The 26,936-nt window shown below is 40.4% G+C and overlaps 1 protein-coding gene across 1 annotated transcript in view; it reads right to left on the bottom strand.

Moving 5' to 3' along the window:
- SLC35F1 (solute carrier family 35 member F1) overlaps window positions 1-26,936 on the bottom strand; it is a 249,782-nt gene that overhangs the window by 103,508 nt on the left and 119,338 nt on the right. The window contains exon 2 of the mRNA XM_086745147.1: window positions 5,885-6,060. Coding sequence (XP_086601273.1) covers window positions 5,885-6,060 — 176 coding nt within the window. The remainder of the gene's footprint in view (window positions 1-5,884; window positions 6,061-26,936) is intronic.

Here is a 26,936-nt window from a genome sequence, read left to right as displayed (position 1 = left end):
CAATTAACACCTTCTGGTCCACTATGGACAATTTCCCACTTACTGCTTTTTAAGGTGTTAAAACTAATCTCCACCAGCTCTACATCCCATAGCTTCATTTCACTGAGAGAAGGTTCTTCCTCCTGATAGCCAAGGCTTTTCTTTTCCTCAATTAATAATAACACACAACCCAAAGGAGTATCTGGAAGTGTCCTGACAAGATTTTGTGATGCAGAATCCTCTGCCAACTAAGGGACTGAGCTGAGCTAATATGTGTTAAAATCTTCTTCTCAACTCAAGAGGTGTTACTGTGGACAAATACAGGTTTTGGCTATGAAAACAACAGGCATGAAAGGAAGGGACAGGTAGCCTAGGAGGACTACAAAGAGGCTGTGTGAGTGGCCAGGGATCAGGTGAGGAAGGCTAAAGCCCTGATGGAATTAAATCTGGCCAGGGATATAAAAAGCAACAAGAAAGGGTTCTATAGGTATGTAGGGGATAAAAGAAAGTCCAAGGAGAATGTAGGCCCCCTCCGGAAGGAAACCGGTGTCCTGCTTATCCGGGACATGGAGAAGGCTGGGTACTCAATGACTTTTTTTGCCTCAGTCTTCACCGATAAGGGCTCTTGTCCCACCACCCAAGCTGTGGAAGGCACAAGCAGGGACTGCGAGGATGAAGAACCACCCACTGTACCCGAAGAGCAGGTTCGGGAACATCTGAGGAACTTGAAGGTGCAAAAGTCCATGGGACCTGATGAGATGCATGCGTGGGTCCTGAGGGAACTGGCGGATGAAGTTGCCAAGCCGCTGGCCATTGTATTTGAGAAGTCGTGGTGGTCTGGTGAGGTCCCCGATGATTGGAAGAGAGGGAACATAACCCCAATTTTTAAAAAGGGGAACAAGGAGGACCCAGGCAACTACAGGCTGGTCAGCCTCACCTCTGTGCCTGGCAAGGTCATGGAGCAGATTCTCCTGGAAACCATGCTAAGGCACATGGAGAGCAAGGAGGTGGTTGGTGACAGCCAACATGGCTTCACCAAGGGCAGATTGTGCCTGACCAATTTGGTGGCCTTCTATGACGGGGTGACGGTATCGGTGGACAAGGGACAAGCAACGGATATCATCTACCTGGACTTGTGCAAAGCTTTTGACACTGTCCCACACGACATCCTTCTCTCTAAACTAGAGAGACATGGGTTTGATGGACGGACCACTTGGTGGATAAGGAGTTGGCTGGATGGCTGCACTCAGAGAGTGGTGGTCAACGGCTCAATGTCCATGTGGAGACCGGTCACGAGTGGCGTCCCTCAGGGGTCCGTGCTGGGCCTGGCCCTGTTCAATATCTTTGTCGGTGACATGGACAGTGGGATAGAGTGCACCCTCAGCAAGTTCGATGACACCAAGCTGTGTGGTGCTGTTGATATGCTGGAAGGGAGGGATGCCATCCAGAGGGACCTTGACAGGCTGGAGAGGTGGGCCCGTGCCAACCTCATGAAGTTCAACCAGGCCAAGTGCAAGGTCCTGCACCTGGGTCATGGCAATCCAGGCACAAATACAGGCTGGGCGGGGAATGGATTGAGAGCAGCCCTGAGGAGAAGGACTTGGGAGTGCTGGTGGATGAGAAGCTCAACATGAGCCGGCAATGTGCCCTTGCGGCCCAGAAGGCCAACCACATCCTGGGCTGCATCAAGAGGAGCGTGGCCAGCAGGTCGAGGGAGGTGATTCTCCCCCTCTACTCTGCCCTGGTGAGACCCCACCTGGAGTACTGTGTCCAGTTCTGGAGCCCCCAACACAAGAAGGACATGGACCAGTTGGAGAAGGTCCAGAGGAGGGCCACAAAGATGATCAGAGGGCTGGAGCACCTTTCCTATGAGGACAGGCTGAGAGAGTTGGGGCTGTTCAGCCTGGAGAAGAGGAGGCTCCGGGGAGACCTGATAGCGGTCTTCCAGTACCTCAAGGGGGCCTACAAGAAAGATGGGGAGAGATTGTTCAGTAGGGCCTGTTGCGACAGGACTAGGGGTAATGGTTTTAAAATAGAGGGGGGTAGATTTAGATTGGATATGAGGAAAAATATTTTTACAATGAGAATTGTAGAACACTGGAACAGGTTGCCCAGAGAGGTGATGGATGGCCCATCCCTGGAAACGTTCAAGGCCAGGTTGGATGAGGCTCTGAGCAACCTGATCTAGTTGGGGATGTCCCTGCTACTTGCAGGAGGGTTGGACTAGATGACCTTTGAAGGTCCCTTCCAACCCTAACCATTCTATGATTCTATGAAGTTACCTCAAGAGAAAGAACTGAGGAGGTCCTTACTACCCATTAAATTTTTAGCATATCAACCAGATAAAACATAATTACATTCATTTCTTTATAATGCTGCATTAGTGACATTAAATTTATAGCATTGTTCTCATACAAAGAAAACTCCTAAGGAATTATATTCAGATCTCAGCACTGGTCCATTAATGAGCATTGGACTGGAAGCTCTACTGGATATGTATGTGTGGGTAAGTGTGTTTGCTTGAGTGGGGGCATTCCTAACTGCCTCTTCAGGGAAATAAGAAGCTCAACTTAAATTTACACATAACAACAACAACAACAAAATTAGCATCAAAATATCAAGAATAAAAGAGAGCATTTTCTAGATTTGTGATTCATGATTTAACAGAACTTTAGAGTTCCACTGGTAGAAAAGGTGGTTGGATTTTGCATCAGAAAAATGCCAGTTTGGCCAAAATCTTTCACGACCTCTACCTCAGTAGTATCCATGTTTTAAGGCTCACATGATTATCTCACAAGAACAGATTTCCTTTTAACACTTCTGTCAACTTTAATTTCTCATTATGAGAACAAAATTGCAATAATGATAAAAAGCCTTACTCATGTGGACTCCACTGCTTAAAACTGCTGACTCCACTTTTACTGCCTTCAAACTGGTTCCCCATCTAGAGCTACAAAACAAGGTTTTCCTTCCATTTGTCTTTTTTTTTATTATTATTTTTTAACATGGGAATGAAGCTTAAAAGTACTCAGAGATTCTGGCACCTGCATGATTTGTCCATCTCCTACACTCTCTAATGACATGTGGAATCATTGCAAGATGGTAGTCCCAATCTTTCCACCCACTAAAGGGCTGTGCTAAAATTATTTTGGAAAAAAAATACATCTTGATCCATAATATAAAAATGTAGTGGAAGCTGCTGGTGCCCGTGGACTAACTTTAGCTGCTGAAAGCTGGGCATTCGCTGCGGGACGCTTTAGTCAGAAAGGCTCAGGAATCAGGAGCTTTAATCATCTGCTAATGATGATTTTCAGAGACCACTGCAAATTCTGCCTTTTCAGTATCAGTCATGGAGTTTACACAGGGCAAGAAGAAAAACAGTGAGGGAAGGCTAAGTCAAAGAGGATCCACAGTAAATCAAAAAACGTCTGAAGAAAGAGGAGTTCCTTATGTCTCAGGAAATCAGTTTTCAGTCCTGCAGTGAATTAAGGGGTTTTTTTGGCCACCTCAAGTGACATCTCCTTAGCCAGTACATTTCTGAAAAAAACCCTAGAGATTAAGAAAGCAAGCAAAGAAAAAGACAAAGGGATGCAGTTATTTTTGACTACCAGTCAAGTTATGATGGTTTGATTTCTGAAGGAGAAAGAGGATATTAAATCTTGCATACAGAGTAGGAGAACTGCACTTGAAAAAAAAGCGTTCTGATGTTCTCAGCACTCAGAACAGAATCATCCTATATAAAATTAATATAATTATTATTATGTGATTTCCATCTGTTAACGAAGCCAAATGATTTGAGCTGCTAGAAAAACTGCCTTAGTGGAACAAACACAGATAATAAATTTGAATAAACACACAAGCAAAAAGACAATGTCAGGCTCAATCACTTGGCAATATTAAATGCCGAGTAAATGAGTTGGCTGTATAGTGCTATAGCATCCAGCAGGAATGTTATGCTGACTGTCCGGATCGTTGCTTTCATTGCTTCAGCAGCCAGCTTTGTTCTGGATCTTTTTGGATCAAACTATCTTTCTTTTTTTGACAGCTGCTTTTCCAGACTATTCCATTGGTACCCTTTATGTTGTGCTCTGGTTGCTCAGACCATATGGATGGTCCGTATTCAACTGCAGGCCAGTTCAAGCACCTTCCCCAATCCTCCTCACTTGTCCAGGAAATATTTTTCACATGTCCCTAATACTTTCCCCATTCACTTCCAAATCTATCTTACTGGCACAACCGATAGCTCCAACAAACTCTCTTTAGTCCACCACTGTATTTTTAAACAGAGTCAGAAAATTATTTATGAAAATAAAGTACAGTTTTAATATACATATTTTTAACGTGTAAAACAGAGCATTTGATAGCATTTTTGAAATGCCAGTCAATATATACCAGGTTTCAGACATTATTCCAAATAAACTGTAATGCACAGCAGTATGCTGGCCCTCATACCCTCTCACAAGGTAGCATTTTTAAAAAAAAAGGAAAATCTATATAAAAGTCATAGGGACTTGGCTTCCACAGCATCTAAATCAGTCCCAAGGTGGACATTTCTGGGACAGAATTTGTGAACACCTAGGCAATTGTATGCTCAGAAGAATTAGTTTTAACACAGTTCTCCAGAAAGATGCTACTAACACACATTTTAAACCTTTTGCAGAGCAAAGCATGTGGTGATGTCTCCCCCTACACAAACTGAATACCAAGACAGCAAAACACTGCCTGAGCAATCTCTCCTTATATGAGCTGACATTTCCTCCACAGATGGGCCTTCATTGCTTCTGAAAAAAGTCAGTGGAGACCAAGGCTTAAAAAACTTAAGTTGTAATACATTTAAGCACTTTGTGCTGGAGTACAGTAATTTTTTTTTTTTTTCACGGTAATTAAGTCCTTGCTGTTTTGGAACACTTTATAGTATTGTATCACAAGACTGTACTAGGAGTGAAGAACTTAAGCTTCAGGGTTGTTCCCAAATCTTTAAAGATGTAACATCTTTAATGTAACGATCCAAAAATATTTGTTGCTGTAAGAAAAAGTGAGCCTCTCAGTGTGCTGATAAATGTACCATGGCCTAATATATTTTGTAGCTCTTTCCTTCGTACAGCCCTTCCCTCCTTATGTCAGGAGAGCCAAGTCAGGAAAGCACGTGATATTTCTGCTCTTTTATTCTGCTTCTAGTCCCTGTGTTCTCTGAAGGTGAATAAGTAAAATGATTACAAAAAAAAAGAGTGGGTGAGAAATGTACTTAAATGCGTTCACCTCCCACACCTCATCTAGACATGAAATCTCAAAGAAAGGAAGGGATGGGGCGGAAAGACACAAAACCCCTGTATTATATACAAACTGTCAAATTGAAGATCATAGAGGGACAGCATCCCAAATGCTCTCCCTTCACCTCCTACTTCCCAATGGCTAAAAATTGGCTGCTATTTTTTTCTGATAGGTGAAGTATTGAATTGCTGTGATCAGCAACTAGAACTAGCACGCTCTTTCTTTGCTTGCATCTGAGCTCTCCTTAGCCTAAGTAAGACGTAAAGCACTCTAATATTTCCCGGCAAGGCATGCAGTCAAATCCAAAATGAACCCTGAGTGTGTGGCTGTGGTGCCACAGAGGCAGGTGTAAGAGGAGCACTCCCATAAGAACAGTTAGGAAGTCAAAAGCACTGATGATTCTTCTTGCTTTTAGGTAGCATCACTATCCTCAACATTTACTCATTCATTCTTTGTTAATGAAGATTTGTTGGTTGTTTTTTTTTTTTCAGTTCATCCAATATGTATTACTAAGTAATGTAAATATGTAACTAATGTTAACAGGATATGTGTCTAAATTACATTGCTGCTTGCTGTTCTGCAAAAGCCGTTATCCTAGCTGTTTTCTACAAAACAGTTTCAGAGAGGCACTTACCTTGTCTGACAGCTAGTGTTGTTGTGTAGACCAAGAATAGAAGGATATAATTGAGGAAGCTCTGAAAAACAGGTGTGTTGGCATGGAAATCTTCTGACAAATACTTGCTTGTGAGACCGATGCCACAGATAAGGAGGGAGAGTACCTGGCCAAGCGCCACAGACAGCAAGAGATCCCTAAAAGGAATAAGAAAAACAGACATAAAACACTCAGCCTCCTCACCGCAGAGGAAATGCTCATCAGAAATGCTCCAGAAATCATGTTCAACAATGCAAAGACGCAGGAAGAAACGCAATGCTTCAGTCAATGAGGGACCTGCTGGGTGTTGCCAACATAATGTTTCCATTATCTCTGCTCATATCATGGGCTTAAACATTGCCCAAGCACACTAGCTTTTATTCACATATTAGACAATAGCAGATGGTACATCTCTACCATTTAATTTCGCATTTCACAAAGGAGAAATTATAGTTCAAATCAACCAAAATACAGCACAGCTTCCTTCCAGCATCTTCCTTAACAGAAAGACCTAGGAGTATAATTCAGACAGAGTGGGAATCACAGCTCATCCAGGACATAGTAGCCACAGAGAAAAAGTAGAGAAAAGATTTTATCATGGTTCACCATCAACATGAATTTACCATATAACTTCCTTCCCCTCATTTCATTTCCATTTCATTGTATAAACTATTCTTTCCATCTTTCATCTTTGTCACCGCTCACTTCCCCTTCTGTTTGGCAGGAGCAGGAGGTTCCACTTTTTCCCTTCCAATCTCCTTCTGTTTCTTAAAAATGTATTTTCTGGTTTGGTTTCTTGCTTTAATCCAGTTTTTCCTTACTTTGATCTCCAGTCTCCTCTGCATTCCCCTATTACAACGTTCCCCATTCTCTCTCCCCATAGGTCTCTGATAGTGGCTCCTTTTGTGCATGTTCTATGTCTTCCTATAGTTGTCTCCTCTTTACTCAAGAAGTCACTATAACTGAAAGTCCACCCTTCTACAGCGTATATTATTTTTATATCCTTTCTTTAGTCTTCTCAATGATATCCTTTTCCCCTCCAACTATCTTTCTCTCTTTTACTCTTCTCGCAGAATTTATTACCTAACTGCACAGCCCAATTCAGCCCAAACAATCCTTCTTTTCCAAGGAATAGGTGTATTTTTAAATTACCCTTAAGAGGTTTCCTAAGTTCCCCATGTGTCAGTACTTCCATGCTGACCAGGCCTGCTCCACAGCTACACCTTCTCCATGCAGAAGCATGAAATGCAAAAGTGTTGGCCTGAAAGAGGAGCAAGCATGATGACTGCAAGGGAAAGCAAAAGGGCATCCAAAAGGGACATTAGTCCAAACCTGGCTGGCTGCTGCTGTCACTAGCCCCCAGAAAAGAAGGGCTGTAGGTCCCTGGGGGAACCCATGAAGGAGAGGGGAAGGTGGGAGAGGAGCAGGCTCTGCAATGTCTCATTAGAGTCTGGTACGAGAAAAGGAGATTAGGCAATCCTATGGGAGTAAACGAGGGCAGCACTCTGATCAGCTGTAACAATATTTCATGTGTGTTCTCCTTTCCCAGACGGTTAAAAAAAATTGCTTCAAGGCTGCTTTGCTTCCCCTGACATACTCCTCTGACCTCGTCTGTGCGTATTCAGTAGCAATGAGCATCTGTGCTCCCGCAACAACTTTCCTTGTAAACTCAAGTGTCAAATTTGTTTCCCTTTTTCTCATAAACAATCCTCCCACTAATGTGTCTCAGTGTCAGCCATGGCGTGATTCAACCAAACAGACACCGGAAAGCACAGGAGGCTGGGTAGTTATATTCAGCTAACATACCTCGCTGACAAACAGCCTGACACAGATAGTAAGAGAACAAACTTCATTGTGCTAAACCTCATGTTTTGACGGGAGACTGCTGGAGAAGTAGCAAGTAAGACTCCAAAACTGCTTCCTCCACTTTCACATTACTCACTCTACTGTGAAAGACAACCACGGCAAACAAACATACTCCACCAAGATGACATCTGAGAGTACAATGCAAATGCCGCCAACACTATAGATATTCAGGTCCTACCGTTACCTGCTATGCTGCTGACGCGGAACAGGAAATTTGAATAGTGACTGCAGTTTAAATTCACATATTAATCTTGTAAACTTGTTCACAGTTCTTCATTTAGTCGTGTAGTGTTTCCTTTGCCCTTCTGCAATGAAGTTTCACACAAGGCTGTCCTCTTGCCTACTGCCATTTTTGTAGTTTTATTTCATTAGCAAATTAAGTATTTGCAAATTTGTGTCTCTAAACATGTTGTCTGCTTTACACGAGTGCAGTTGGTTATTAGCTGTTCTCCGTATCTCAGCAATGCCCATGAGTGAATGTTGTATTACATCCATTGTGGGACTGCATTTGTTCTGGAAAGAAGCATCTTGGTTCCTACTTAGATTTACAGAAAGATTTACATATCCTCACTCATTAAAGCATTTTCCAAATAACATATTCCTTGCTCCATATGGCAGTTAGCTGTTGGATCTCACTAATCTGTACATTTTTTCAGACCAATGGGAAGGCCTAACTGTTTAATCTCCATTCCCTATATTCAGGTGTGTCACCAGGCAGTACTGTGTATTAAAAATCAAACCAACAAAAAACAAAAAACACCAGGTAATCCTTCCAAGTTGTATTTGATAACCATAGCCCTCTCCAGAGTACATTTTGATTCTGCCATTGACATTTTGCAACTTATAAAATAAGGGTTTTTTTAATAGTTGATTCTTTGACAAGTCATTCAACCACATGAACAAGTGGCAGTTTTCCTAAAGAGTTCAAGCAGCTATCTACAGCCTTATACTCAGCTTCTATATTTTACATTTCATAAACATATAAACAAGACGGTAATTCAAGCTAACTGAAATTTTATGGTGTTTTTCCTAAGAAGTAATTTAGAATAGCTTTCTATGTCTTCTATCAATTAAAAAATACACCAAAAATTCTATTCACTATTGTATCACTAAAGTTATCAATGAAGACAAAGGGTAATTAGGAGTTCAGTAAAATCAGACATGGACAAGAATCAAAACTATGAACCTGAACACCTCCAAGTCTGTAGATAAAGGCTGGATATGGATTAGAGTATAACCTCTGTAGCTTGAAATATCCTTTAAGTAAAAATTGTCTTTTGGATAACAACAGAGTGTAAAAAATGCAGAAAACTACTTTGTGGAAGACCAGTCCAAAACTGAATATGTAAATGATATTGAATACATACCACTTGTCTCTGATTTTTGCACACATTTGTTATTTTTAATTATGTAAGAAAACTCATTCTGAAATCAAGCTGTTGTGTTCCTCCTCCAGTCAGAACTTAGTTAAACATTTCACAGATTATACATGACATAGAAGATACTTCTCTTCTTTTATTCTTATCTTGTCAGTGCAAAGAATAGCGTAAGTTAGATGTTTAAGCAGAACTAATTCAAACGTCCATGAAGGGCTCCAACTTCAAGCAAAGATGATCCATTTCATACAGTATAGTTATTCCTAAGACTGTTCATGCCCACATTAACTCTCCTGCCATACCTAAAGATATGTCCGTTACAGACAGGAATGACAGGCAGCGGCACAGAAGATTTGGTATGCTCCCCTCCTCTCATCAGTGTAGATGACAACTGATGCTAACCACTACCATGGAGAACACGTGAAATGAATAAACAAGAAACCAAAGCATAAGATCAATGAAATGCTGACTTTTGCCCTGGGTGAATGGAAGAGAACAACTCATCTCTCTCCAAGCAGAAAAGTAGAAACAAATCTAAAATTATTTATTTTAATTAGTGACAACGTCAGTAGTAGAATAATAACATGTTTGGATAACTCTAATAACCAACATATCTGAATTATACAGAAAATGCCTGATAGCGTTATCTGTATTTCATTTTTCCTGATAACAATGATTAATAATACAAGAGTCTTAGCTTCTGAGCCTTTAATACCTGGATAAGAATAATAACTTACCCATTCATTTTTAAGAGGAAGCAGCAAGCAAATATTGAAAAGAAGCTTTCAATGGCAATGGAAAACCTACTACTTCCTTTAGACAAAGCAAAAAGCAACAAACTCTCTTCTGTCATCTCTGGCACTCCCTAGTATCTTTCCTAAATATCATAATACTGGCTCTTATGTGCAACACTTTTCTGGTTGGTTTTCATACTCTCCACCAAAGACTAGGACAAAGGATGATTTCTTCCCTAGGCCTTTGGTCTACCATACTGGCTTCAGCAGTACATTCATTCACTGAGGAAGCAACATTTGTGTATATATTGAAGAAAAAGTTGTATGGTTTGAGGGCCTTCAAACAGAACACCAGAAAGAGTCTCACTACAAAAAGCTTTACAAAAGTGAGGTTTTCTGCCTTTCAGGGTCCAGTTTCTCATTAGTTGAGTGTTATTCTATTTCTCTACTTGTATTCTATTTAAATCAAAATAATGCAATTCTTCAAAAATCCCATTTTCCCTCACTAGGATCCACACCATCTTCTCAAGTAAAGTTAAAATAGGGGAAGATCTTCAGCTTATCTCTAAACTTTGATCTCATGAAAGCATGATAGTCATTCACTAATACAGAGCAAAAAGAAGACATTCTTCTCCTGTAAACCACCAATTTAAGGCCTGCTTCTCAAATTTATTTTTTTTGGTTTGAATTAAAATCCTGCACTGGCACCAAGCAAATTCATTTCACTGTAGCCACGCTTGCTAGTTAAGCTGTCCAGTGCTTCCTATTGAGCCAGATGGGTATTTTGAGGCAAGAAGTAGGTCAGAATTACTCCTAAACGTCCAGGTGTCACACTGCTAGGCATCTATCACATATTTTTCATTATACCCTAACAGGAATTAAACAATATTTCTTTATCGCCTCTTTACAAGTGCAGCCAGAAGACAAAAGCCTCATCTTTGCATTGGGAGCCATCTAATTCTGTTTAAATGCCTGGGCTGGCAGCTGCTGCACATCATTTTTTCCAGGCAGACAGAAATTTCTCTCATTTGAGTTTCTCCTTGTTCATCAGCCATGATAACAGCATAAACTTCTGAAGACAGATATTCTCATCTCGAAGAAGAACTCTGAAGCTAGTGCTTGGTTCCTAACACATACACACTGGCATGATATAAAGTACTAAACAGCTATCCTCAGGTTCTCCTGCAATTATTTTTCATAAAGTTAAAACATTTAGCTTTCACTAATTTCCACGTCCTCCCGAGAACATTAAACACCATCCACAACACAAAATCAATGGAGTGCAACATTCAGAAGAGGCCACAGAGCCACAGCTGCTGTATGCTCAGTGAATCAGTGACGTGCAGAGGATGGCCAAGTGATTTAAACGTTCAGGCCTATTTTATTCTGACAATAAATCCTGTTTTAAAGCACTCTCCATGTCAGTTTTCTTTTAACTTAATTGCTTTCCTTCCTCTCTTTTGTACTTTATTTGGTCTCGTTCCACTGATAGGTCCCCACTGCATCAGTTAAAGAGCACCTCAGTGGGTAAAGAACAGAGGCTACTGCTACTTTTTAATCTCTAGTGTGAGGTGTGTTAATCCTTCAGCACGCCACAGGCTCCAGCAGACAAGAGATTAGCAGTCTGTTTCCTGAGCTGAGATTTCACTAGAGGAATACATCTGTAAAGGCTGCTCAGTAGCACTGTTAAGAGTGGGCCTACAGGCAAGGCCATGTTTTCTCCGCAATGGTAATGACTGCTATACAGTTATCGCTCCAAATGTTCCAAGCATGTATTTAAAAAAAAAAAAACCAGATACACTTCATTTAGAGATGGATTACTGCTATGCCATAGCGAGGCTGATGATGTCTGTCACAGCGCTGTGATTTTGCCAAGCTTCTTCACTTCAGTACGTTTTAGTGCATTTACATAAAAGTGCAAGGGAAAATAAAACAAGGTCTTAAAAACTTTACTTTGATTCAAAGTGAGCTGAAGTTACGCTTCTATAAGAATCTAGTCAAATTTATTTAAATGCTTAAAGGTGGATGTGGAATTTTACATTAAACACCTATCAACAGAAATGTCGACACACATTACCATAGGAAAAGCAGGAATGGAACACGTGTCAAAATCTCATAGAATCATAGAATGGTTTGGGTTGGAAGAGACCTTTAAAGGTCACCTAGTCCAACCCCCCTGCAAGAAGCAAGGATATCTTCAACTGGATCAGGTTGCTCAGAGCCTCATCCAGCCTGGCCTTGAACCTTTCCAGGGATGTGGCTGCTTCCACTGCAGCCAAGTTCCTGAGTTCCCACACCACCCTGCGTTTGAGCAGCTGTTTAATGAGGATATGGATATTGCTTCCATATTTTGCAGTTCACACTTAACGCACACATAGGCAGCTTGTAAAAGAATAAATTAACAAGACTTGGTAAAATTTTTTTTCAGAACAATCAGTGGAGGTCTCACAAAAGCTGCATGTTTTCTAATAAGTCTTAAGCATATGAAGCCTCTGAAACTGATTGCATCTAGGGAACAAGACTTGACAGTAAATTTCCATGTAAACTTATATTTTCTTATTTTCCCATTATTCTGGTATGTCTGTTACACGGGAAAAATTCTACAAGTTGGGACATGCAACCCTTTCCTCCTCTCTGCCTCTCTGAATAAGGTAAGGATTGCAGCAAGTATCTTCAATTAATGCATCAAAGTTGCTGCATGTTGCTTTAGAGCAATTTACAGAAGTAGTCACAATATTTTGTAATAAAATGTTCATAGTACTAAAGAGCAACCAAGTTCCCCCACTTATATGCTGATAATAACACCACTGGCACATGTCCCACATCTACTTTATTAGTCCATTACTCCCACAGCATACATTCTCCACAATCATTCCAGATGATGTCTCAAGAAAATATAATGAACTTGCAGGTCTAAATAAAATATATTTCTAATATTTCTGGCAAGGAAGAACAAACCAACCTAAAATATTTTCAGCATATAAGCCTCAAGTCATTGTCGAACAGTGAAATATCAAAGCCTGAATCCCAGCTAAACCCATATATACTGCATTAGAATATGAATAACTCTAATATTAATCTACAAATCAGAGTGAAACCCACACAAGCCAACACCAACCCTATCCATAACTGAATTCTTACTGAGTCATTATTTTGACAGATTCAGTTGCATTTAAATGATGTACAGGCTTTGTACTTGATCCTGGCACAAAGGGTGAATCTTCTACAGGGTGAGCTGCAGAGCACCTCAAGCTCCCACTGATGCTCAGAAGAAATGCAAATTCTCTGCAGTATCTTGAGAGGATTAGCTCTTTATTTTCCAAATGTAAACATTTCAATCTCTTTATGAGAGGACAGCACTGTGGACTCCAGGCATCTCAAATCTTAGGGATGGTCTAAAAAGCTCCAGGCCTGGACACACTAGGCTTTATTTTTGAAGAAAAGCAGCTTCCCATGAGTTCCTCATCTGTTTTCTGCTCTGTGTCCCAACTAAGCTTTTTTTTTTTTTTTTTTCCCCCCCTTAAATCAAGGCTTGAGACCTTCCAGGTGGTCCAGAAGTACAAAATTCATTCCTTTTCACTGTGGTTAAGTCTTTATGCCTTAAGCTGGGAAGAGGAAAGGACCTCTGCACCTTCTTGCTCTCGTCATCCTCTCTTCTTGCCTCCTCAGCTCCCCACCACCTTCTTACTCGCATTGCAGCTCTGGACCAAGCCTCACAGATATTTCTTCAGCGGAGCGAACCTCCGTATTGCACACTATTGGCTGTATCCGCATATTCCCAGTTATCCATGATGTTTTCTGAAACAAGCCACTGACTCAGATGGGCCCACAGGAGAAGGGTTGTTTTTTCTGTTGGTGGCCCCAGGGAGAAGGCTGTGGGGACAGCAAGGCACAGGCAGGCAAAGGAGAGTCACTGCATGAAGCCAAGGGCTGTAGCTCACACAGCATCCCAGGGATGGCCGTGAGGAGCAGGGAAGGGACAGCCAGGCCTGGCCATGTGGCTGGCACTTCCCAAGAGCTGGAGAAGCCCCGGGAGTCACCATGCTGACTGGAAGGACACAATGGGCAAGGGGAGAGCTGCCAGTGTTTCTTCTTCTTTTGGCTTTCCTAGATATTGTGAGGTTTTTCTATTTAAAACATTAAGGTTCTAATTTTTATTTAAATACAACTGGGCTTGAATTTAAGAGTGTTTTGGAGGAACTCACTAAAACTCAAGGTCTAGGTACATCCACCTCAAAGCTGTGGCTGACTCGGGCTCTGCCGTTTTTCAGTGACAGCTTGAGGGACCAGCACAGATTGCTGGCTTTGGACAAAAACAAAGCAGAATCATATTCAGCAAGTCTTGTGAGTCTCTGGAGTAGTTTCTTAAGATCAGATCTTACCTAATAAATTGCCCAACTCTTGTATATTGCAAATTACAGCAATTCTTGAAAATGGGCTTAATTTATTATAACCTTTTACCCAAAGTTCACACGCACACTCCCTCTCTCACACATACATGTGCTTTACAATTATTTAATAACAAAGGAATTGGAATTTTTTAAAGACTATTCTTACAGATATAAAACTTACCCCTGCACTTAGCATTTAGCAATATACTGCTGAGACAATCTGCTGCACTAACTATAAGTGCAAAGAAAGCCCTTCTTTTTTTATTATTTTTTAATAAGAAATACATTAAAAATAGCAAAGGAAAGTGTAGAGACAAAATTTCCATCCTGTCATCTTGATAGAGTCCAGTGGTAAATCATTACAGGCAAACTGGGGCAGAGGGTGGGGGTGCAATTTGTTAATAGTCAACTTCATCCTACCAGTGAGACAATAAAGAAAAACAAAAGCAAGTTTATCCTAAAAACATGCCTGAGTTTTGATACAGCCAGCTGCCTTCCAATCAGCAATTTCCTAGTGCTTTTTCAGCCACAAATCACAGGACTTGGAGCACTACAGGCTCTTTAAGAACTAAGGTCTCTCCATATACAGTGCTTGGCAACTTCTCGGTCTAGGGAGCACCAGATAGACTGAAAATATCCCAATCTTTCTGATTGAATAAAAAATGTAATTACAGATGACCATGGGATAAAAGAATAATATTTCAGGTTATTTTGGCCACATAAACTGATTGAAGCTAGCTGCATAAACTTTTATAAGTTGTCACTATCTACCCAAGTATGACTAGAGAAATTAAAACTCCTAGATCTAAAGATTTGATCTAGTTTGCAATAATAAATAAAAGAACTTTCCACATAAGAGCTTACAAAATTAGTTACAAATACTAATTAAGGAATACTGTACTTTTAAACAAGTAACTGTTCTTCCATATTTTTCCAGAAATTAATTCAAAAAGTGATATTTCCAGTCTTAGAAATAGAATAAGGGACTCAAGTGTGGATTAAGAGTGAGCTGTAACTCCTCAGGCAAGAACTCCATATGAAATACGACAGCTGCTGAAAATACTACATTTAAGGCTATGAAACCTAGGCAGTCATTGGGCTACTGATCACCTTTATTTTTATAATTCAAGAATAAAGTACACAAATGAGACAAATATTTGTTCTCACTCTGTTCCAAATGCACTAGGTTTGAGCTTTCAGCTGTTGGAGGAAACTGGGACATGGAAGGACTGATGGCTCTCTGTCTTTTGGAGAAAACGAAGTTCTCTGACAAATTTCATTAGTTCATCACACTTGCAGTGGGTTTTTTTTTTGCCTGCAGCTCAGGACATCACAAATACAGTGATGAATACCTTTAAATTATATGAGAAACAGTTTCAAAAGTTTCAGTTCAGTTAAGAACATCATTAGCTCCCAGTTTTCTCAGAGGAGCTGAGAGCCTACAGTAATAGACCTGGATGATTCCCAGCATCAAGAAAAATAGCTCAACTAGTGCCCTAAGAAGTACAACATCACTTCTTATTGCTCTCTTGCCATTACTGTACAGTGCTAATACAGTTTAAACTGATGGGGAGTTTATGGACTACATCTTACAGCTATTGAAAGACAGTTGATAAAGGAGGTGAAAAGCATTACAGCTCCTGCTATACCTCTGCCACTGATAAGCCCATCTTGATTGAATGCTCTGATGGAAAACAAGTTTAAATGACTCAAGATTCCTCAAGTGATAGATGCTAGTGTAACTTAATTCAGTGTTGTCAGAAACAAGAAATATGGGCTTGGAAAATTAGAGTTCCTAGAAAATGGTATGCATGTGAGTCAGCATGATGGTATGATGGATGATTTCAGATTTTTCCTGATGTTCCTGAAAATTGCAAAAGTTGTTCCTGAATTTCTGCCCCTGTAAAATGCGCCACTTTAAGTGTTTCCACTTCTGAGTACTGGCTGTGCATCCACAATTAGGCGCCTAAAACAATTACACAAATCAGTTTCTCCAACAAAATAAGAGGTTAAAAAAGTTATAGGCGTGAATATTGAAAGTGCAAAGGTGCATCTATGAAGATCATGGCTGGCTTTTGGAGAACTAAAGCTACTAGTTCCATTACGACAAGATGTAGGATTTTTTCATTTGTTTTTGATCAGCACATCTGCAAAATGCAGACATTAAATAACGGTGACTGTTCATTCTAGAGAACATTTAATATCGAATGTAAAAGTTTAATTTAAAAAATCAAATTGATCTGCCTGGCTTTTGCAAAATCTTTTGCTTGTCTAAAACTAACTATATATAATGCTTCAGAGTACAACTATCACTTTTTTTTTTGGCAACTTTTCTGGAAGTTATCAATGATGCTTTCAATAACACTGAAACACAAAAATATTGAAAAATCCCTGCTTCAGTGGGCCATGTCTTCTCCCCAAGCAGGCATGTGCAATTCCCATAAATCTGAATCTTCTCTACAGTAAATTCCAACTATTATCTACATGCTTAAAACGCATAAATGAAACATTAAGAAAAATGTTCTTAAATTGGCCCCTGCATCTTGGGCCCTTAATTGCACACCTGTTACAGAAAGACCAAGGGTACCCACATTAGCATTTCACCAAGGATGAGCTGCACACTTTCCCACATCTCCAGCTACTTCAAAGGAGACATGCTTCTGTGCCGGTGGCTCATTCTGACTTCGACTCTCCAAGGCCCTGACCTTCTTTCACTGTTTCCTACATGTGAGTTAATATTGCTGCCGCCTCATTCTGCAGCCCCTCAAGCAGGAGTAATACTCAAAGTTGCTTGCTCATGGATATTATGACAGATGCAAGGACATTAAAATTTTATGCTTTCTTTTCCCTCAACAGTTCTTTAATGCACAGAAGCCAGGATTTTTCCCTTTTGGGTGAGTATATTTCTCTACCCTCTTCTTACCTACGAAGCCTGCATACTTAGTTTCACGGTGGCCCAACTTCATTAAAGAGGAACAGAAAATGCTCCTATCAGCTCTACCCCTACTCTGGTGGTTAATACACCACAGGAGGTAGAATATGTGAGTTTGAGTTGTCAGAACGAGACCATTGAAGCCATGTAGGCAAACAATTTCAGGGTTTAGCTGTTTCACAGAGCTGGGTACCACCTTCTGGAAGAGAAGTTTGTGCTCCAGCTCCAGTGGAACTGTGGAGGCACAGCTGGAGTGTGAATTCCTGGTTTAGGTAGGTAACTACCCTGGGGCGGCAGCAATGAGGGATTTCAGAAGGCTACAACCTTCCTGGCCCAGCTGGTTTCCCTTAACAGGGAATTATGCTGCGTAACTCCGGCTTACGAATTCTGCTGCAAGAGGTTGCACATAAAAATGAACAGTAACAAAGCTCAACATCACCATCTCCACATCCCTCTGTGGATCTGGGCAAAGTCAATACTATAGGGCTGGGACCAATTTTGAGTGCCCTCCTTATAAGACTAGAAAGGTGTTGAGTTTGCTTCTATGTCTGACACCGGTCCTTGCTAAAAACAAGGTCCTTCTAAGGTGTTTCAAGTTGGGTGCCCAGAACTAATGCAGCAGCAACATATAGTTGATTTCACAGGTCCTCTCTGCCTTTCTACTTCAGTGATACCACAGGTCTGCAGGAAAGGCAGCACTCAGTGACAGGGGCGGCTGAAAGCCAGTCTCCTCAAAGGGATGTGGAGTGCACACACTTCTCCCTCTCCTTGCTTTTGCTGTTTGCTCACTACACAGTAGTGATGGCTGTGACCCAGCCAAAACTACACAGGAGGCCCAGACTTCTGCACCTGTGTTTAAATTTCTATTCCATATAATTCAAAAAGAAAAGAAGATACGTTGAATGGAAATAACAACTGGAGAGAATTCACTCCCTGCTAAACAGAAAGTCTGGCTATCTGCAACACAAAGCTCTTCATCTTTAGGTACGAGTGCAACAGTTCTGGCTTACAGCTCTACCCTCAGGCACCAAGATAAATCTCTCCCTTCCTGTCTTCCATCCAATTCGGTGAAACAGCATGACTGTCTGTCAACACTGTAAATTTACTACAGGCCTGACACAAAATGATGGAACAGGCTCAGTTGAAAAAACATAAGGGCACTGATCTCATTTTTGTTGGTTTTAATAGTTTAAAATTGCAAAGTGTTAGAAATAAAAAACAAATGGAAGGTGTCAGCTGCAGATTTTTAGAGGGTCAGGACCAAGAAATTCCTGGCCTACAGGATCCTGCTGTGGTGCCAAATGTACAACCAAGGCTACCAATGACCTAAAGGATGAGAATGATGACTCACTTAAAGTAAAATGAAACCTGTGAAGAAAGGGGAGCTATAAGGTCCTCTTACAGGAGATAAACAGGGTCTGACATTTTGACAGATCTGCCTATGCTCCCTGCCTCTCAGGTTGCTTTACAGCAATTTCTTCATAATATTAGCATCTGTATTTTGGATGTCAGGAAAAGAAAACTCAATCACATACAACAGATTTTTCTTAGCAAGATTTGAGTATATTTTTATCTTCCCAGCACTGAACCATGGATTTGCACAAAGGCGATGAGCGGACTGTAACCAGGCCACTGAGTGTCTGTGGCCAATACGCCATCTCCTTCCCACACACAGGGTGATGGTAGGCCAAAATGCACTCCTGAACCAGGAGAACATGGATTAGAATCGACATCCAGCTGCAGTAAATGAGGTCGGCCTCATAAGGCTGCACGGCTTTATGCTGGGAAGTTAATCAGCACCATGCTACTCTCCTGATGATGGGTACAGAGGTGACACAGCTCTGTTCTTCCTCATATCCTTTCAGTGTAGCCAGCCTCCCCATCCCTGGCACTGGAAAATAGCACCCCTGTATTATCTGCCGGGTTGCTGTACATGTAGCACTTCACCGGCGGCACTCATATTGGTTCACCCTCATGCACACGGATCACAGGGCAGCCTGCACAAGCTGACACTGCTCTCTGAAGAAACCCATCTCCTGTGAAGACAGCCACGGAGGATGCTGTTCCAGCTCAGGCATCTCGCCAAAATGATGGCTTCTCAAAAACGGAATAAAGAATCCATTGGGGCACAGGGAGGCTTCCTCACAAACCAACTGCTTTTCTTCAGCAAAGGATCTTTTGCCTCCCAGCCATACACAAGCATGGTCAGAACCTTCAGCTGGCAAGTTTATTTTATTTCCCCTCCCAGCACAGTTTAGATCTGTGCTTGGAGCAAAGAGAGCAGGGGGTCAGTCTGACAGGTGAAATGAAAAGTGTACAGAAAAATCAGGGATTAAATAATTTTCTATGCATGCATGACATTTGAGACATTCTGTTCTAAAGTTTTACACAGCTACTGTTACAAAAATATATGAATAAACCTATGGTGAGCATTAAAAAGATGAGGAAGAATTTCTGTTATTCAATAGCATTTGCTCTCCAGAAATCACCCCTCTGAAAGGCGTCTAAGTCTGTACTTATAACCGAAGGAAGAAATCCCAGCTTTACCACTCTATTTCCCTGCCTTTTGGAATCAAAGTTAGCCATTAAACAGGATTTCACTGTAATAACACACATTTAATTTTCCATTGATGGGGGGTTTTTTTCGTAGTAAGAAAATAGAAGAAACGGAGAAAAGGCAGATACTACCTCGTAAGCTGCATGAGTGAATCAAATGACACATCCGTCACATACAGCACACGTATTGGGTTAAGGGATTATACTCCTGCAGGCCATGCTGAGACACAATTGTAGGTACCTTACATGTTGCTTTCTAGCAACATGCACTGGCTCATTTATGTTTGGAAGGGATTATCTGACAAGGGCCATATGGGGCTGTAAAGCACCTAAATACTTTGTAGATGTAAAAAAATACCTTAGTTTTTCATTTCCTTCCTTAGTTTACTTATGGATTAAACTAAAATTTAACTCAACCGTAATTAAATTACTCTGTATAAGTCAAATGCTTTTGTTTATAAAGCCCAGTTTGAACACACAGACCCATGTCTATATCTGAGTTAAGCAGGTGCAACTCCTCTGGGAGATCCCACCACCTAAGGCTGACACAGGGCTCACCATGACTTGGGAGAGCACTTTCCTAGGGCTGCAGCACTCACCCCTCAGTTCCCCCCAGGGAAATTTGGCTGCAGGTCGAAACATCCCTGTGGCCTGCCCAAGCAGGAGCAGGGAAATCTAAAACAAGACTGAAAAGTTGTTTAGATTTGTGAAATACAATGAATATTATTTACCCAACAGGATGTCATTCTGCTTTTTCAGATTCTGGTCTTTATAAAAAAGATTTATTTTCTTGGCAAGATGGGTGAAAAGAACATAATAGAAGACTGCCGCTGCAAAAACATCTTTACCCACAAAAAAACAAATTTGGCATGACAATGGCCCTTCACATGTTCAGTTTCATAGGAAATTAATGAGGAACATCTTTTTCATTGTGACTATTCTCCTACTGCTCACTAAGTCTGATCACTAGGCCAAGTGGCTGGACAGACATCAGAGGGCTTCATACAAGAAATTATCAGAACAAAACATAGCAGTCAGTAAGAAAGTTTTGGTATCAATGGCAGTCAAATCATGCTGCATTGCTGTTACAGCTTCCTGACTGCACGCACCTTACTGTGCAAAAGTAGGTAGTACATAGCCCTTGAAACACAAGAGTAATCCAAGAACCAGGTACTATTTTTTTTGCTAGTTTTCAGTTTACGCTATTGGGAAGTATCAACTTCACCCATGTGCACTGTACAACTATGTGAGGTACAGAATATCATCAGCATCATATTAAGGTGTACATACAAATATTCTCATACTCAACTAATATGATTATATATATGCAGGCATACTTGAGACATATCATGGGACCAGATGAGAGAGATTAATCTTGTAATTAATTGTGTGCTTGAATTTAATTTATATGCTTTTATTATTTAGTACCTGTGTCAACCTCTTAATTTGCCTGCAAATCATTTTGTTATATAATATTAATGAAACACGCTATACTGAAATTCATCAAACTATGGACATTAGAGATTAGGAAGACTCATTATATCATCAATTTATCTTCTGGTTTAAAACAGTTCAAGAGCTGTGGCTTCAGAAACCACTCCTTCAAGAAAAGTATTTCAGTTCAAGAAGGACATTTGTGGCAGAATGGACAATGTTTTTTTAGAGTCAGAGATCAGAACTAAACATCCAGTTTACACTGTGTAATTAATACTTATGGGATTCTAAACTTCATTTCTTTCCTCAAACAAGACTTTGAGCAGGAAAAAATAATAACAACAGTAATATTCATTTCTGCATAAACATTACACAAAGGCCAATGTTTTCACAGCTCTGCACATATGATATTCTCAGCAAATGAAGATAATGAGATTTACACAATAATAAGCACACAAATTCATCTGCACAATCTGCTCAAAACAATGTACACCCAAACATAGAGATGAGACTGCTTGGGGTGCTGAGGGGCTGCTGACCAAGCAGAGGGAGAGATCGCATCAATGAGAAACATCAAAGTAATTTCTTGTTTAATCTTTGCTAAATTGCTTGCTTAATCTTTGGGTTAGTCTAAGGAACATTTAGTGCACTCCTGGACTACTCAGTCAAGAGTGCGCAGTGCTGTATTTCAGAAGGAGTGTCTGGAAGTGAGAATGGCTGGGAACTGGCACGATTGTGAGAAGAGAAAGAAATTGCTACGATGAGAACAACCTGTTTACAAGGTCCTTGGGGGTCCTACTGGGTCTGACTGGGACAAAATACCTTTATCTCAACTCATGAATTTTTCATCTCACTTTCTCCTCCTGTCCTGCTGGAGGGGGGGAGTGAGAGAGCAGCTTGGTGGGCATCTGGCAGCCAGCCAAGGTCAACCCACCACAAGAATGGAGAAGATCTTGTTGGGGATAGATGTGGGGGAACACTAGCAAGCCTCACACAACCACAGGAGCAAAGAAGTCTCAACTTGAGAACACTTTGCTCTTCCTCTGCCTGTGTCTGACACCAGGAACTTGGAAGGTGGAGCAGCAACTGCACTGAGCTCATGTTGTCTGCTGAGCTTGTGTCATAGCAGTGTCAAGCAGTTAAAAAAAAAAAAAAAAAAAAAAAAAAAAAGCAGCCCTGCATCTTCTAACCCTGTGGTAAGCATCTGTTATGCTTTCTGTTGTGTCTGATTACTTTTGCAAGGCCAGACAGAATAAGCACTCCAGTAGTTCAGCCTGGTTTGTGGGATGCAAATTATGGTCCTTGGTCCAAAGGGTCTTACCTGTGCAGTAAGGATCAGGAGAAGCAGGCACAGTTCTTTAACTGTGGGATTTTTTCCCCCAAGTCTATTCCCAGTTCTGCCACAGACCTACCATGGATATTTTCAGTGCTCTCTGCCTCAGTTTACTCTCCAGTAATAACTGTTGTGTGTTCAAGTCATAAAATCTCAGAGAAACTACTCTCTCATATATTAAACCAGCACATATCAAGAAAGCCTTGCTTTATGTATGAAACAGAATAGGAACTGAGAGGCAACACAAAAATAGTTTCCACATGAAAACCCAGTGGAAGGTGCCCATCAGTGTTGGTGGTTCCACCCCTCCTAACTCCTTGTGGGCAAGACCTTCTCATCCCTCAAAGAAAAGCATATTATATTGTCTCTTTGCAACTGTGGTTTATTTTTCACAATTTTCTTGGAACAGCTAAAGCCTTAAACTTTCCTTGCCTCCATTTTCAGTGAACCTTTTGTTGTGTGACCGCTTTTGGTCCTTTGTAATAAAAATGCTTTCATTGCCCAGTTATATTGATTTTCAGTTTCCTGAGGCTTTGTGCTTTCCTTCTTCTAAGGTTTCACTGACACAGCTTAGGCTGAGCCTCACAATTCCAGTCCCCACCTGCTCCTGACTGAAGAAACAGTTCTGAAGAAACTGGACGAAACTCATGAGGCCTTTAAAAATTATGTCTATTCAGCTCAAGCCTCCTGTTTTGTCCATTCTTTTCATCTCTTCCATCTTCTTCCTGGCGTTTCAGGCCAGCAATTGAATGCAGTTAAGAATATCTGTTTTAAAAGCAAATCTCTACCTTGGTGAACTTGTTCTACAGACAATTAGACAGCTACAATTGTGATCTATACACATGAGGTTTTATAGGCAATTTTTTTTTTTTTTTTACAAATATACAGGTACTGAGGTCAGAATGTAACCCACAGGAGAAATTTATATTGACAAAATTCAATGATCGCAGGCCCAGTCTCACTAGAGGTGAACCTGGTGCTATATCTCTGTTTCTTACTTCGATCAATTGAAAAAGGACACAGAGAAAACCAGATTCTTTAAAGTGAAATCTGAGTCAGGCTTGAAAGCCTCAGCAGTCAAACATTTTTCTTGTCACTGAGAAGTCCCTGGAGAAAATGGCAATGCAGATTGCTAGGGTAAGTGGTTTTTTGTTTCATTATCAAGCAAACAAACATCAGGTGTAATTTCATACCCAAAGTACACGAAGTTCATAATTTGAGAAGAAATTCCCAGAGAATAAACTTCTTCATACATCAGCTAACTCCAAGTATAGTGCCAAGAAGTGACATTTACATATTTTCATATCTCAGTAGGTTTTCACTGACTACCTGCTAGTGAGTCCTCTCAAACTCTCTTCCTGCAGTTGCTATCTCAGAACTTTCAATGTCCGATGTACTATTTAATCCTAAGGTCACTTTTGAGAAGAGCAAACCATCACAGCATAGACGTAGGCAAGACAGAATGCAACCTCCAAATTACTCTGAAATTATTTTTTTTCATAATTCCTATCTGTCACTTCCTTAAGAAGTCTAGTATTTGCTTGTTTGAATTCCTTCATTTTTTTCTGACAAAATTCTTTTGATCCCACTTGTAGCATTCAGGCATCTTCACATCAAATGGCTAACCTGAGAAGTACAGGATATTTAGAAAAACACACAGCTTGATACTTTTCATGCCACAATATTAAAATTAAAATGGAAACAATCTATTCATGCAATCTAACCCTGAGTATAACATCCACCAAAACACTCTTCAGACCAACTCCAGGATCAAAATCGGCACAAAAGCCTCTTTCAGAAAGACATCCAGTTTTGTTTGACTGGATGTTGGGAACCCATCAAATTCCTAATTAAGTTGTTTGAAGAAATGCTTATTTGAAGATTATTTCTAGTGTGAATGCCTGTAGTTTCAATTTTCTACCAGCAGGTCATGTTGGTTTTTGTCAGTGATCTATTATAAAAAAAAAAAAAAAAGAAGTTAAAACAGGAAAAAAAAAAAAAAATCCCAAAAACCAGCTATAAACTTTGAGTTTAGCTGAAAAATTGGAAAATATATCTCAAAATACATTGAAGGAAAATCCATTTTTGAGAAGAGCTTTAAGAGAGACCAGTGGCTGGCTGACCACATTACTAATTGTGCTCGGCACAACCTGGCACCCTGGCTAATCTGCCTCTGGTTGGGAAGCTACTGCAGAATGGGTTTTTTTTGCAAACAAAGGTTTTTCCTGTGAAGCTGTTACAATTACAGCTAACGCATATAAAAAGAAAACTCAAATGAATACAATTACTACAGGTACTTATTCTAACTTTTCTTTTTTTTTCATTTTACTAGTTTGAGCTGTGTGTAAGTTCCAACAAAACAACACAGATATAATAGGCTAAAATGTCAGCAGGGACCCACATGACAATTTAGTTTGACCTCCAGCATAACAGGGGCCATGAAACTTTTGAGAATTAATTCCTGTTTGAAACAGAGTACATATTTTATAAAGGCATCCCATATTGTCCTAAAAATGTCCAGCAATGGAGAAACTTGACAAGTTGTTCCAGAGATTAATTACCTAATTACTAAAAAAACATGTCTATTATTTCTTAGAGGAATTTGTCTAGCATCTACTTTCACTATACCACTGCTTCCTGATGCTCTATTATAAATTTTTTATTAACATATATGAAACTCCACCAAGTCACTCTCTAGTCTTACTTTTCTTTAATTAAAATAGTCGGTTAGGGTTTGAAGGGACCTTCAAAGGTTACCTAGTCCAACCCCCCTGCAAGGAGCAGGGACATCTCCAACCAGATCAGGTTGTTCAGAGCCTCATCCAACCTGGCCTTGAACATTTCCAGGGATGGGGCATCCACCTCTTCTCTAGGCAACCTGTTCCATTACCCCTTAGGCACCATACACTTAATAGTAGGAGCTCACACCCTGCTAATTCCACAGGCAGTGTCTCAGCTCCTGTTACCGCTTCCTAGGATAGAGCCAACAACCCCACCAGCATGACCTACAGTATTAATTGTTATATGTACTCCTTTTACTTGGCCTCACACAAACTCCTGCTGCTTTCTTGCATTTTATCCACAGCAATCAGGGCAGACCACTCTGTACAGCAACTTGTTCTTTTACGTATTATCACCTCCTTTAAGTTTGCATTGTCTGGAAACTTTATGTGGAGCGATTTATCTCCCACATCCACTGATAATAATATAAAATAGCATGCAAATCATCATCTTGTTTGCTCAAGAAACATATCTAGGTTTAGAAACTGCCACTAAGCCAATTTTAAAATCATTTAACGTGTGTACAATGTTGATTTTGGATCATTCTACTTTCTTAACGAAAATGTTGCGTAATACCAATTTGAAAAAACTGAGAGGAGTTGAAATACACAACTTCAAGACTGTCCTTGAACTAGCAACCTCCTCAAAAAAGGCACAAAGCTATTTTGACAAAAGCTATTCATCACACACCCACATTGATTAGAACTAATTATTTTAACCTTTCCTTAACATTTGATTAATCAGATCCCAGATCTGCTGCAATTTCAGATCCATGGCAAGGTGACAGAACAATGCACATTTGGATCACCTGTTTGGCCTTTAGTAAACCAGCACAACACTAACTTACTCTTCTCTGGAACCTCCCCAGTCCAAACCAGTATTAGCAATACAGAGCACTCCTCTGGATGTAGAGTGCATCAGCTTGCTCATTTACAAGTACTCAGCTTTGGTTTTATATCTTTCCTTATTACTGCTGGAACAGAAAGTATTTCGCCACTGCCATACAATACACCACCTGGATTTTTCTCAGAATACTTCTACCTTTCTAATTCTTTTATTGAAACAAAACTAACAAACAACCGCCCCTTTCCCTGCAAGACACCACCACCACTAACCCCCAAACCAACAAAAATCAGTTCTCCTGCTTTCTGCCTCTACTTTGCTCACACGCTTTCTACAGCCCTCAGCTTTTGCTGCACATCAACTCCTTTCTGCTTTCCTTTTCTTTCAGTGGTTATACATTTAAGTCTTTTTGTCTATTTTTTAATGTAGTCATGAAAGCACGACTGACTGGAAAGGTAGAATATTTTGTGTGTTCTTTTAAAAAATACTATAAAACACTTTTTAGAAAAACTAAAAAGAGAAACTCAAAGACAACCAGCGAAATATCTAGAGAACGCTTGCATTCAATCAGAAAAATCCATTCAAACGCAAGTAATGCCAAGATCAGTGGCACTTCCCAGCTCCATTAAATATCAGGAAACTTTCAACCCCTAGGAAGCTTCACTGTAGTTCAAATTAAATTTAGTTTCACTGTTATCCATGCATCCTAATCACTCACTATAGGGACTGAATATTGTTTTCCAAAATAAAATTTGCATAGGGGTGAATACTTTTCTAGGCTGATCAGT

The sequence above is a fragment of the Chlamydotis macqueenii genome, chromosome 3, assembly GCF_036417535.1.
Source record: "Chlamydotis macqueenii isolate bChlMac1 chromosome 3, bChlMac1.mat, whole genome shotgun sequence".
NCBI lineage: Eukaryota > Metazoa > Chordata > Aves > Otidiformes > Otididae > Chlamydotis > Chlamydotis macqueenii.
Note: the sequence above shows the minus strand (reverse complement) of the source record. Positions and strands in the feature narration are given on the sequence as shown.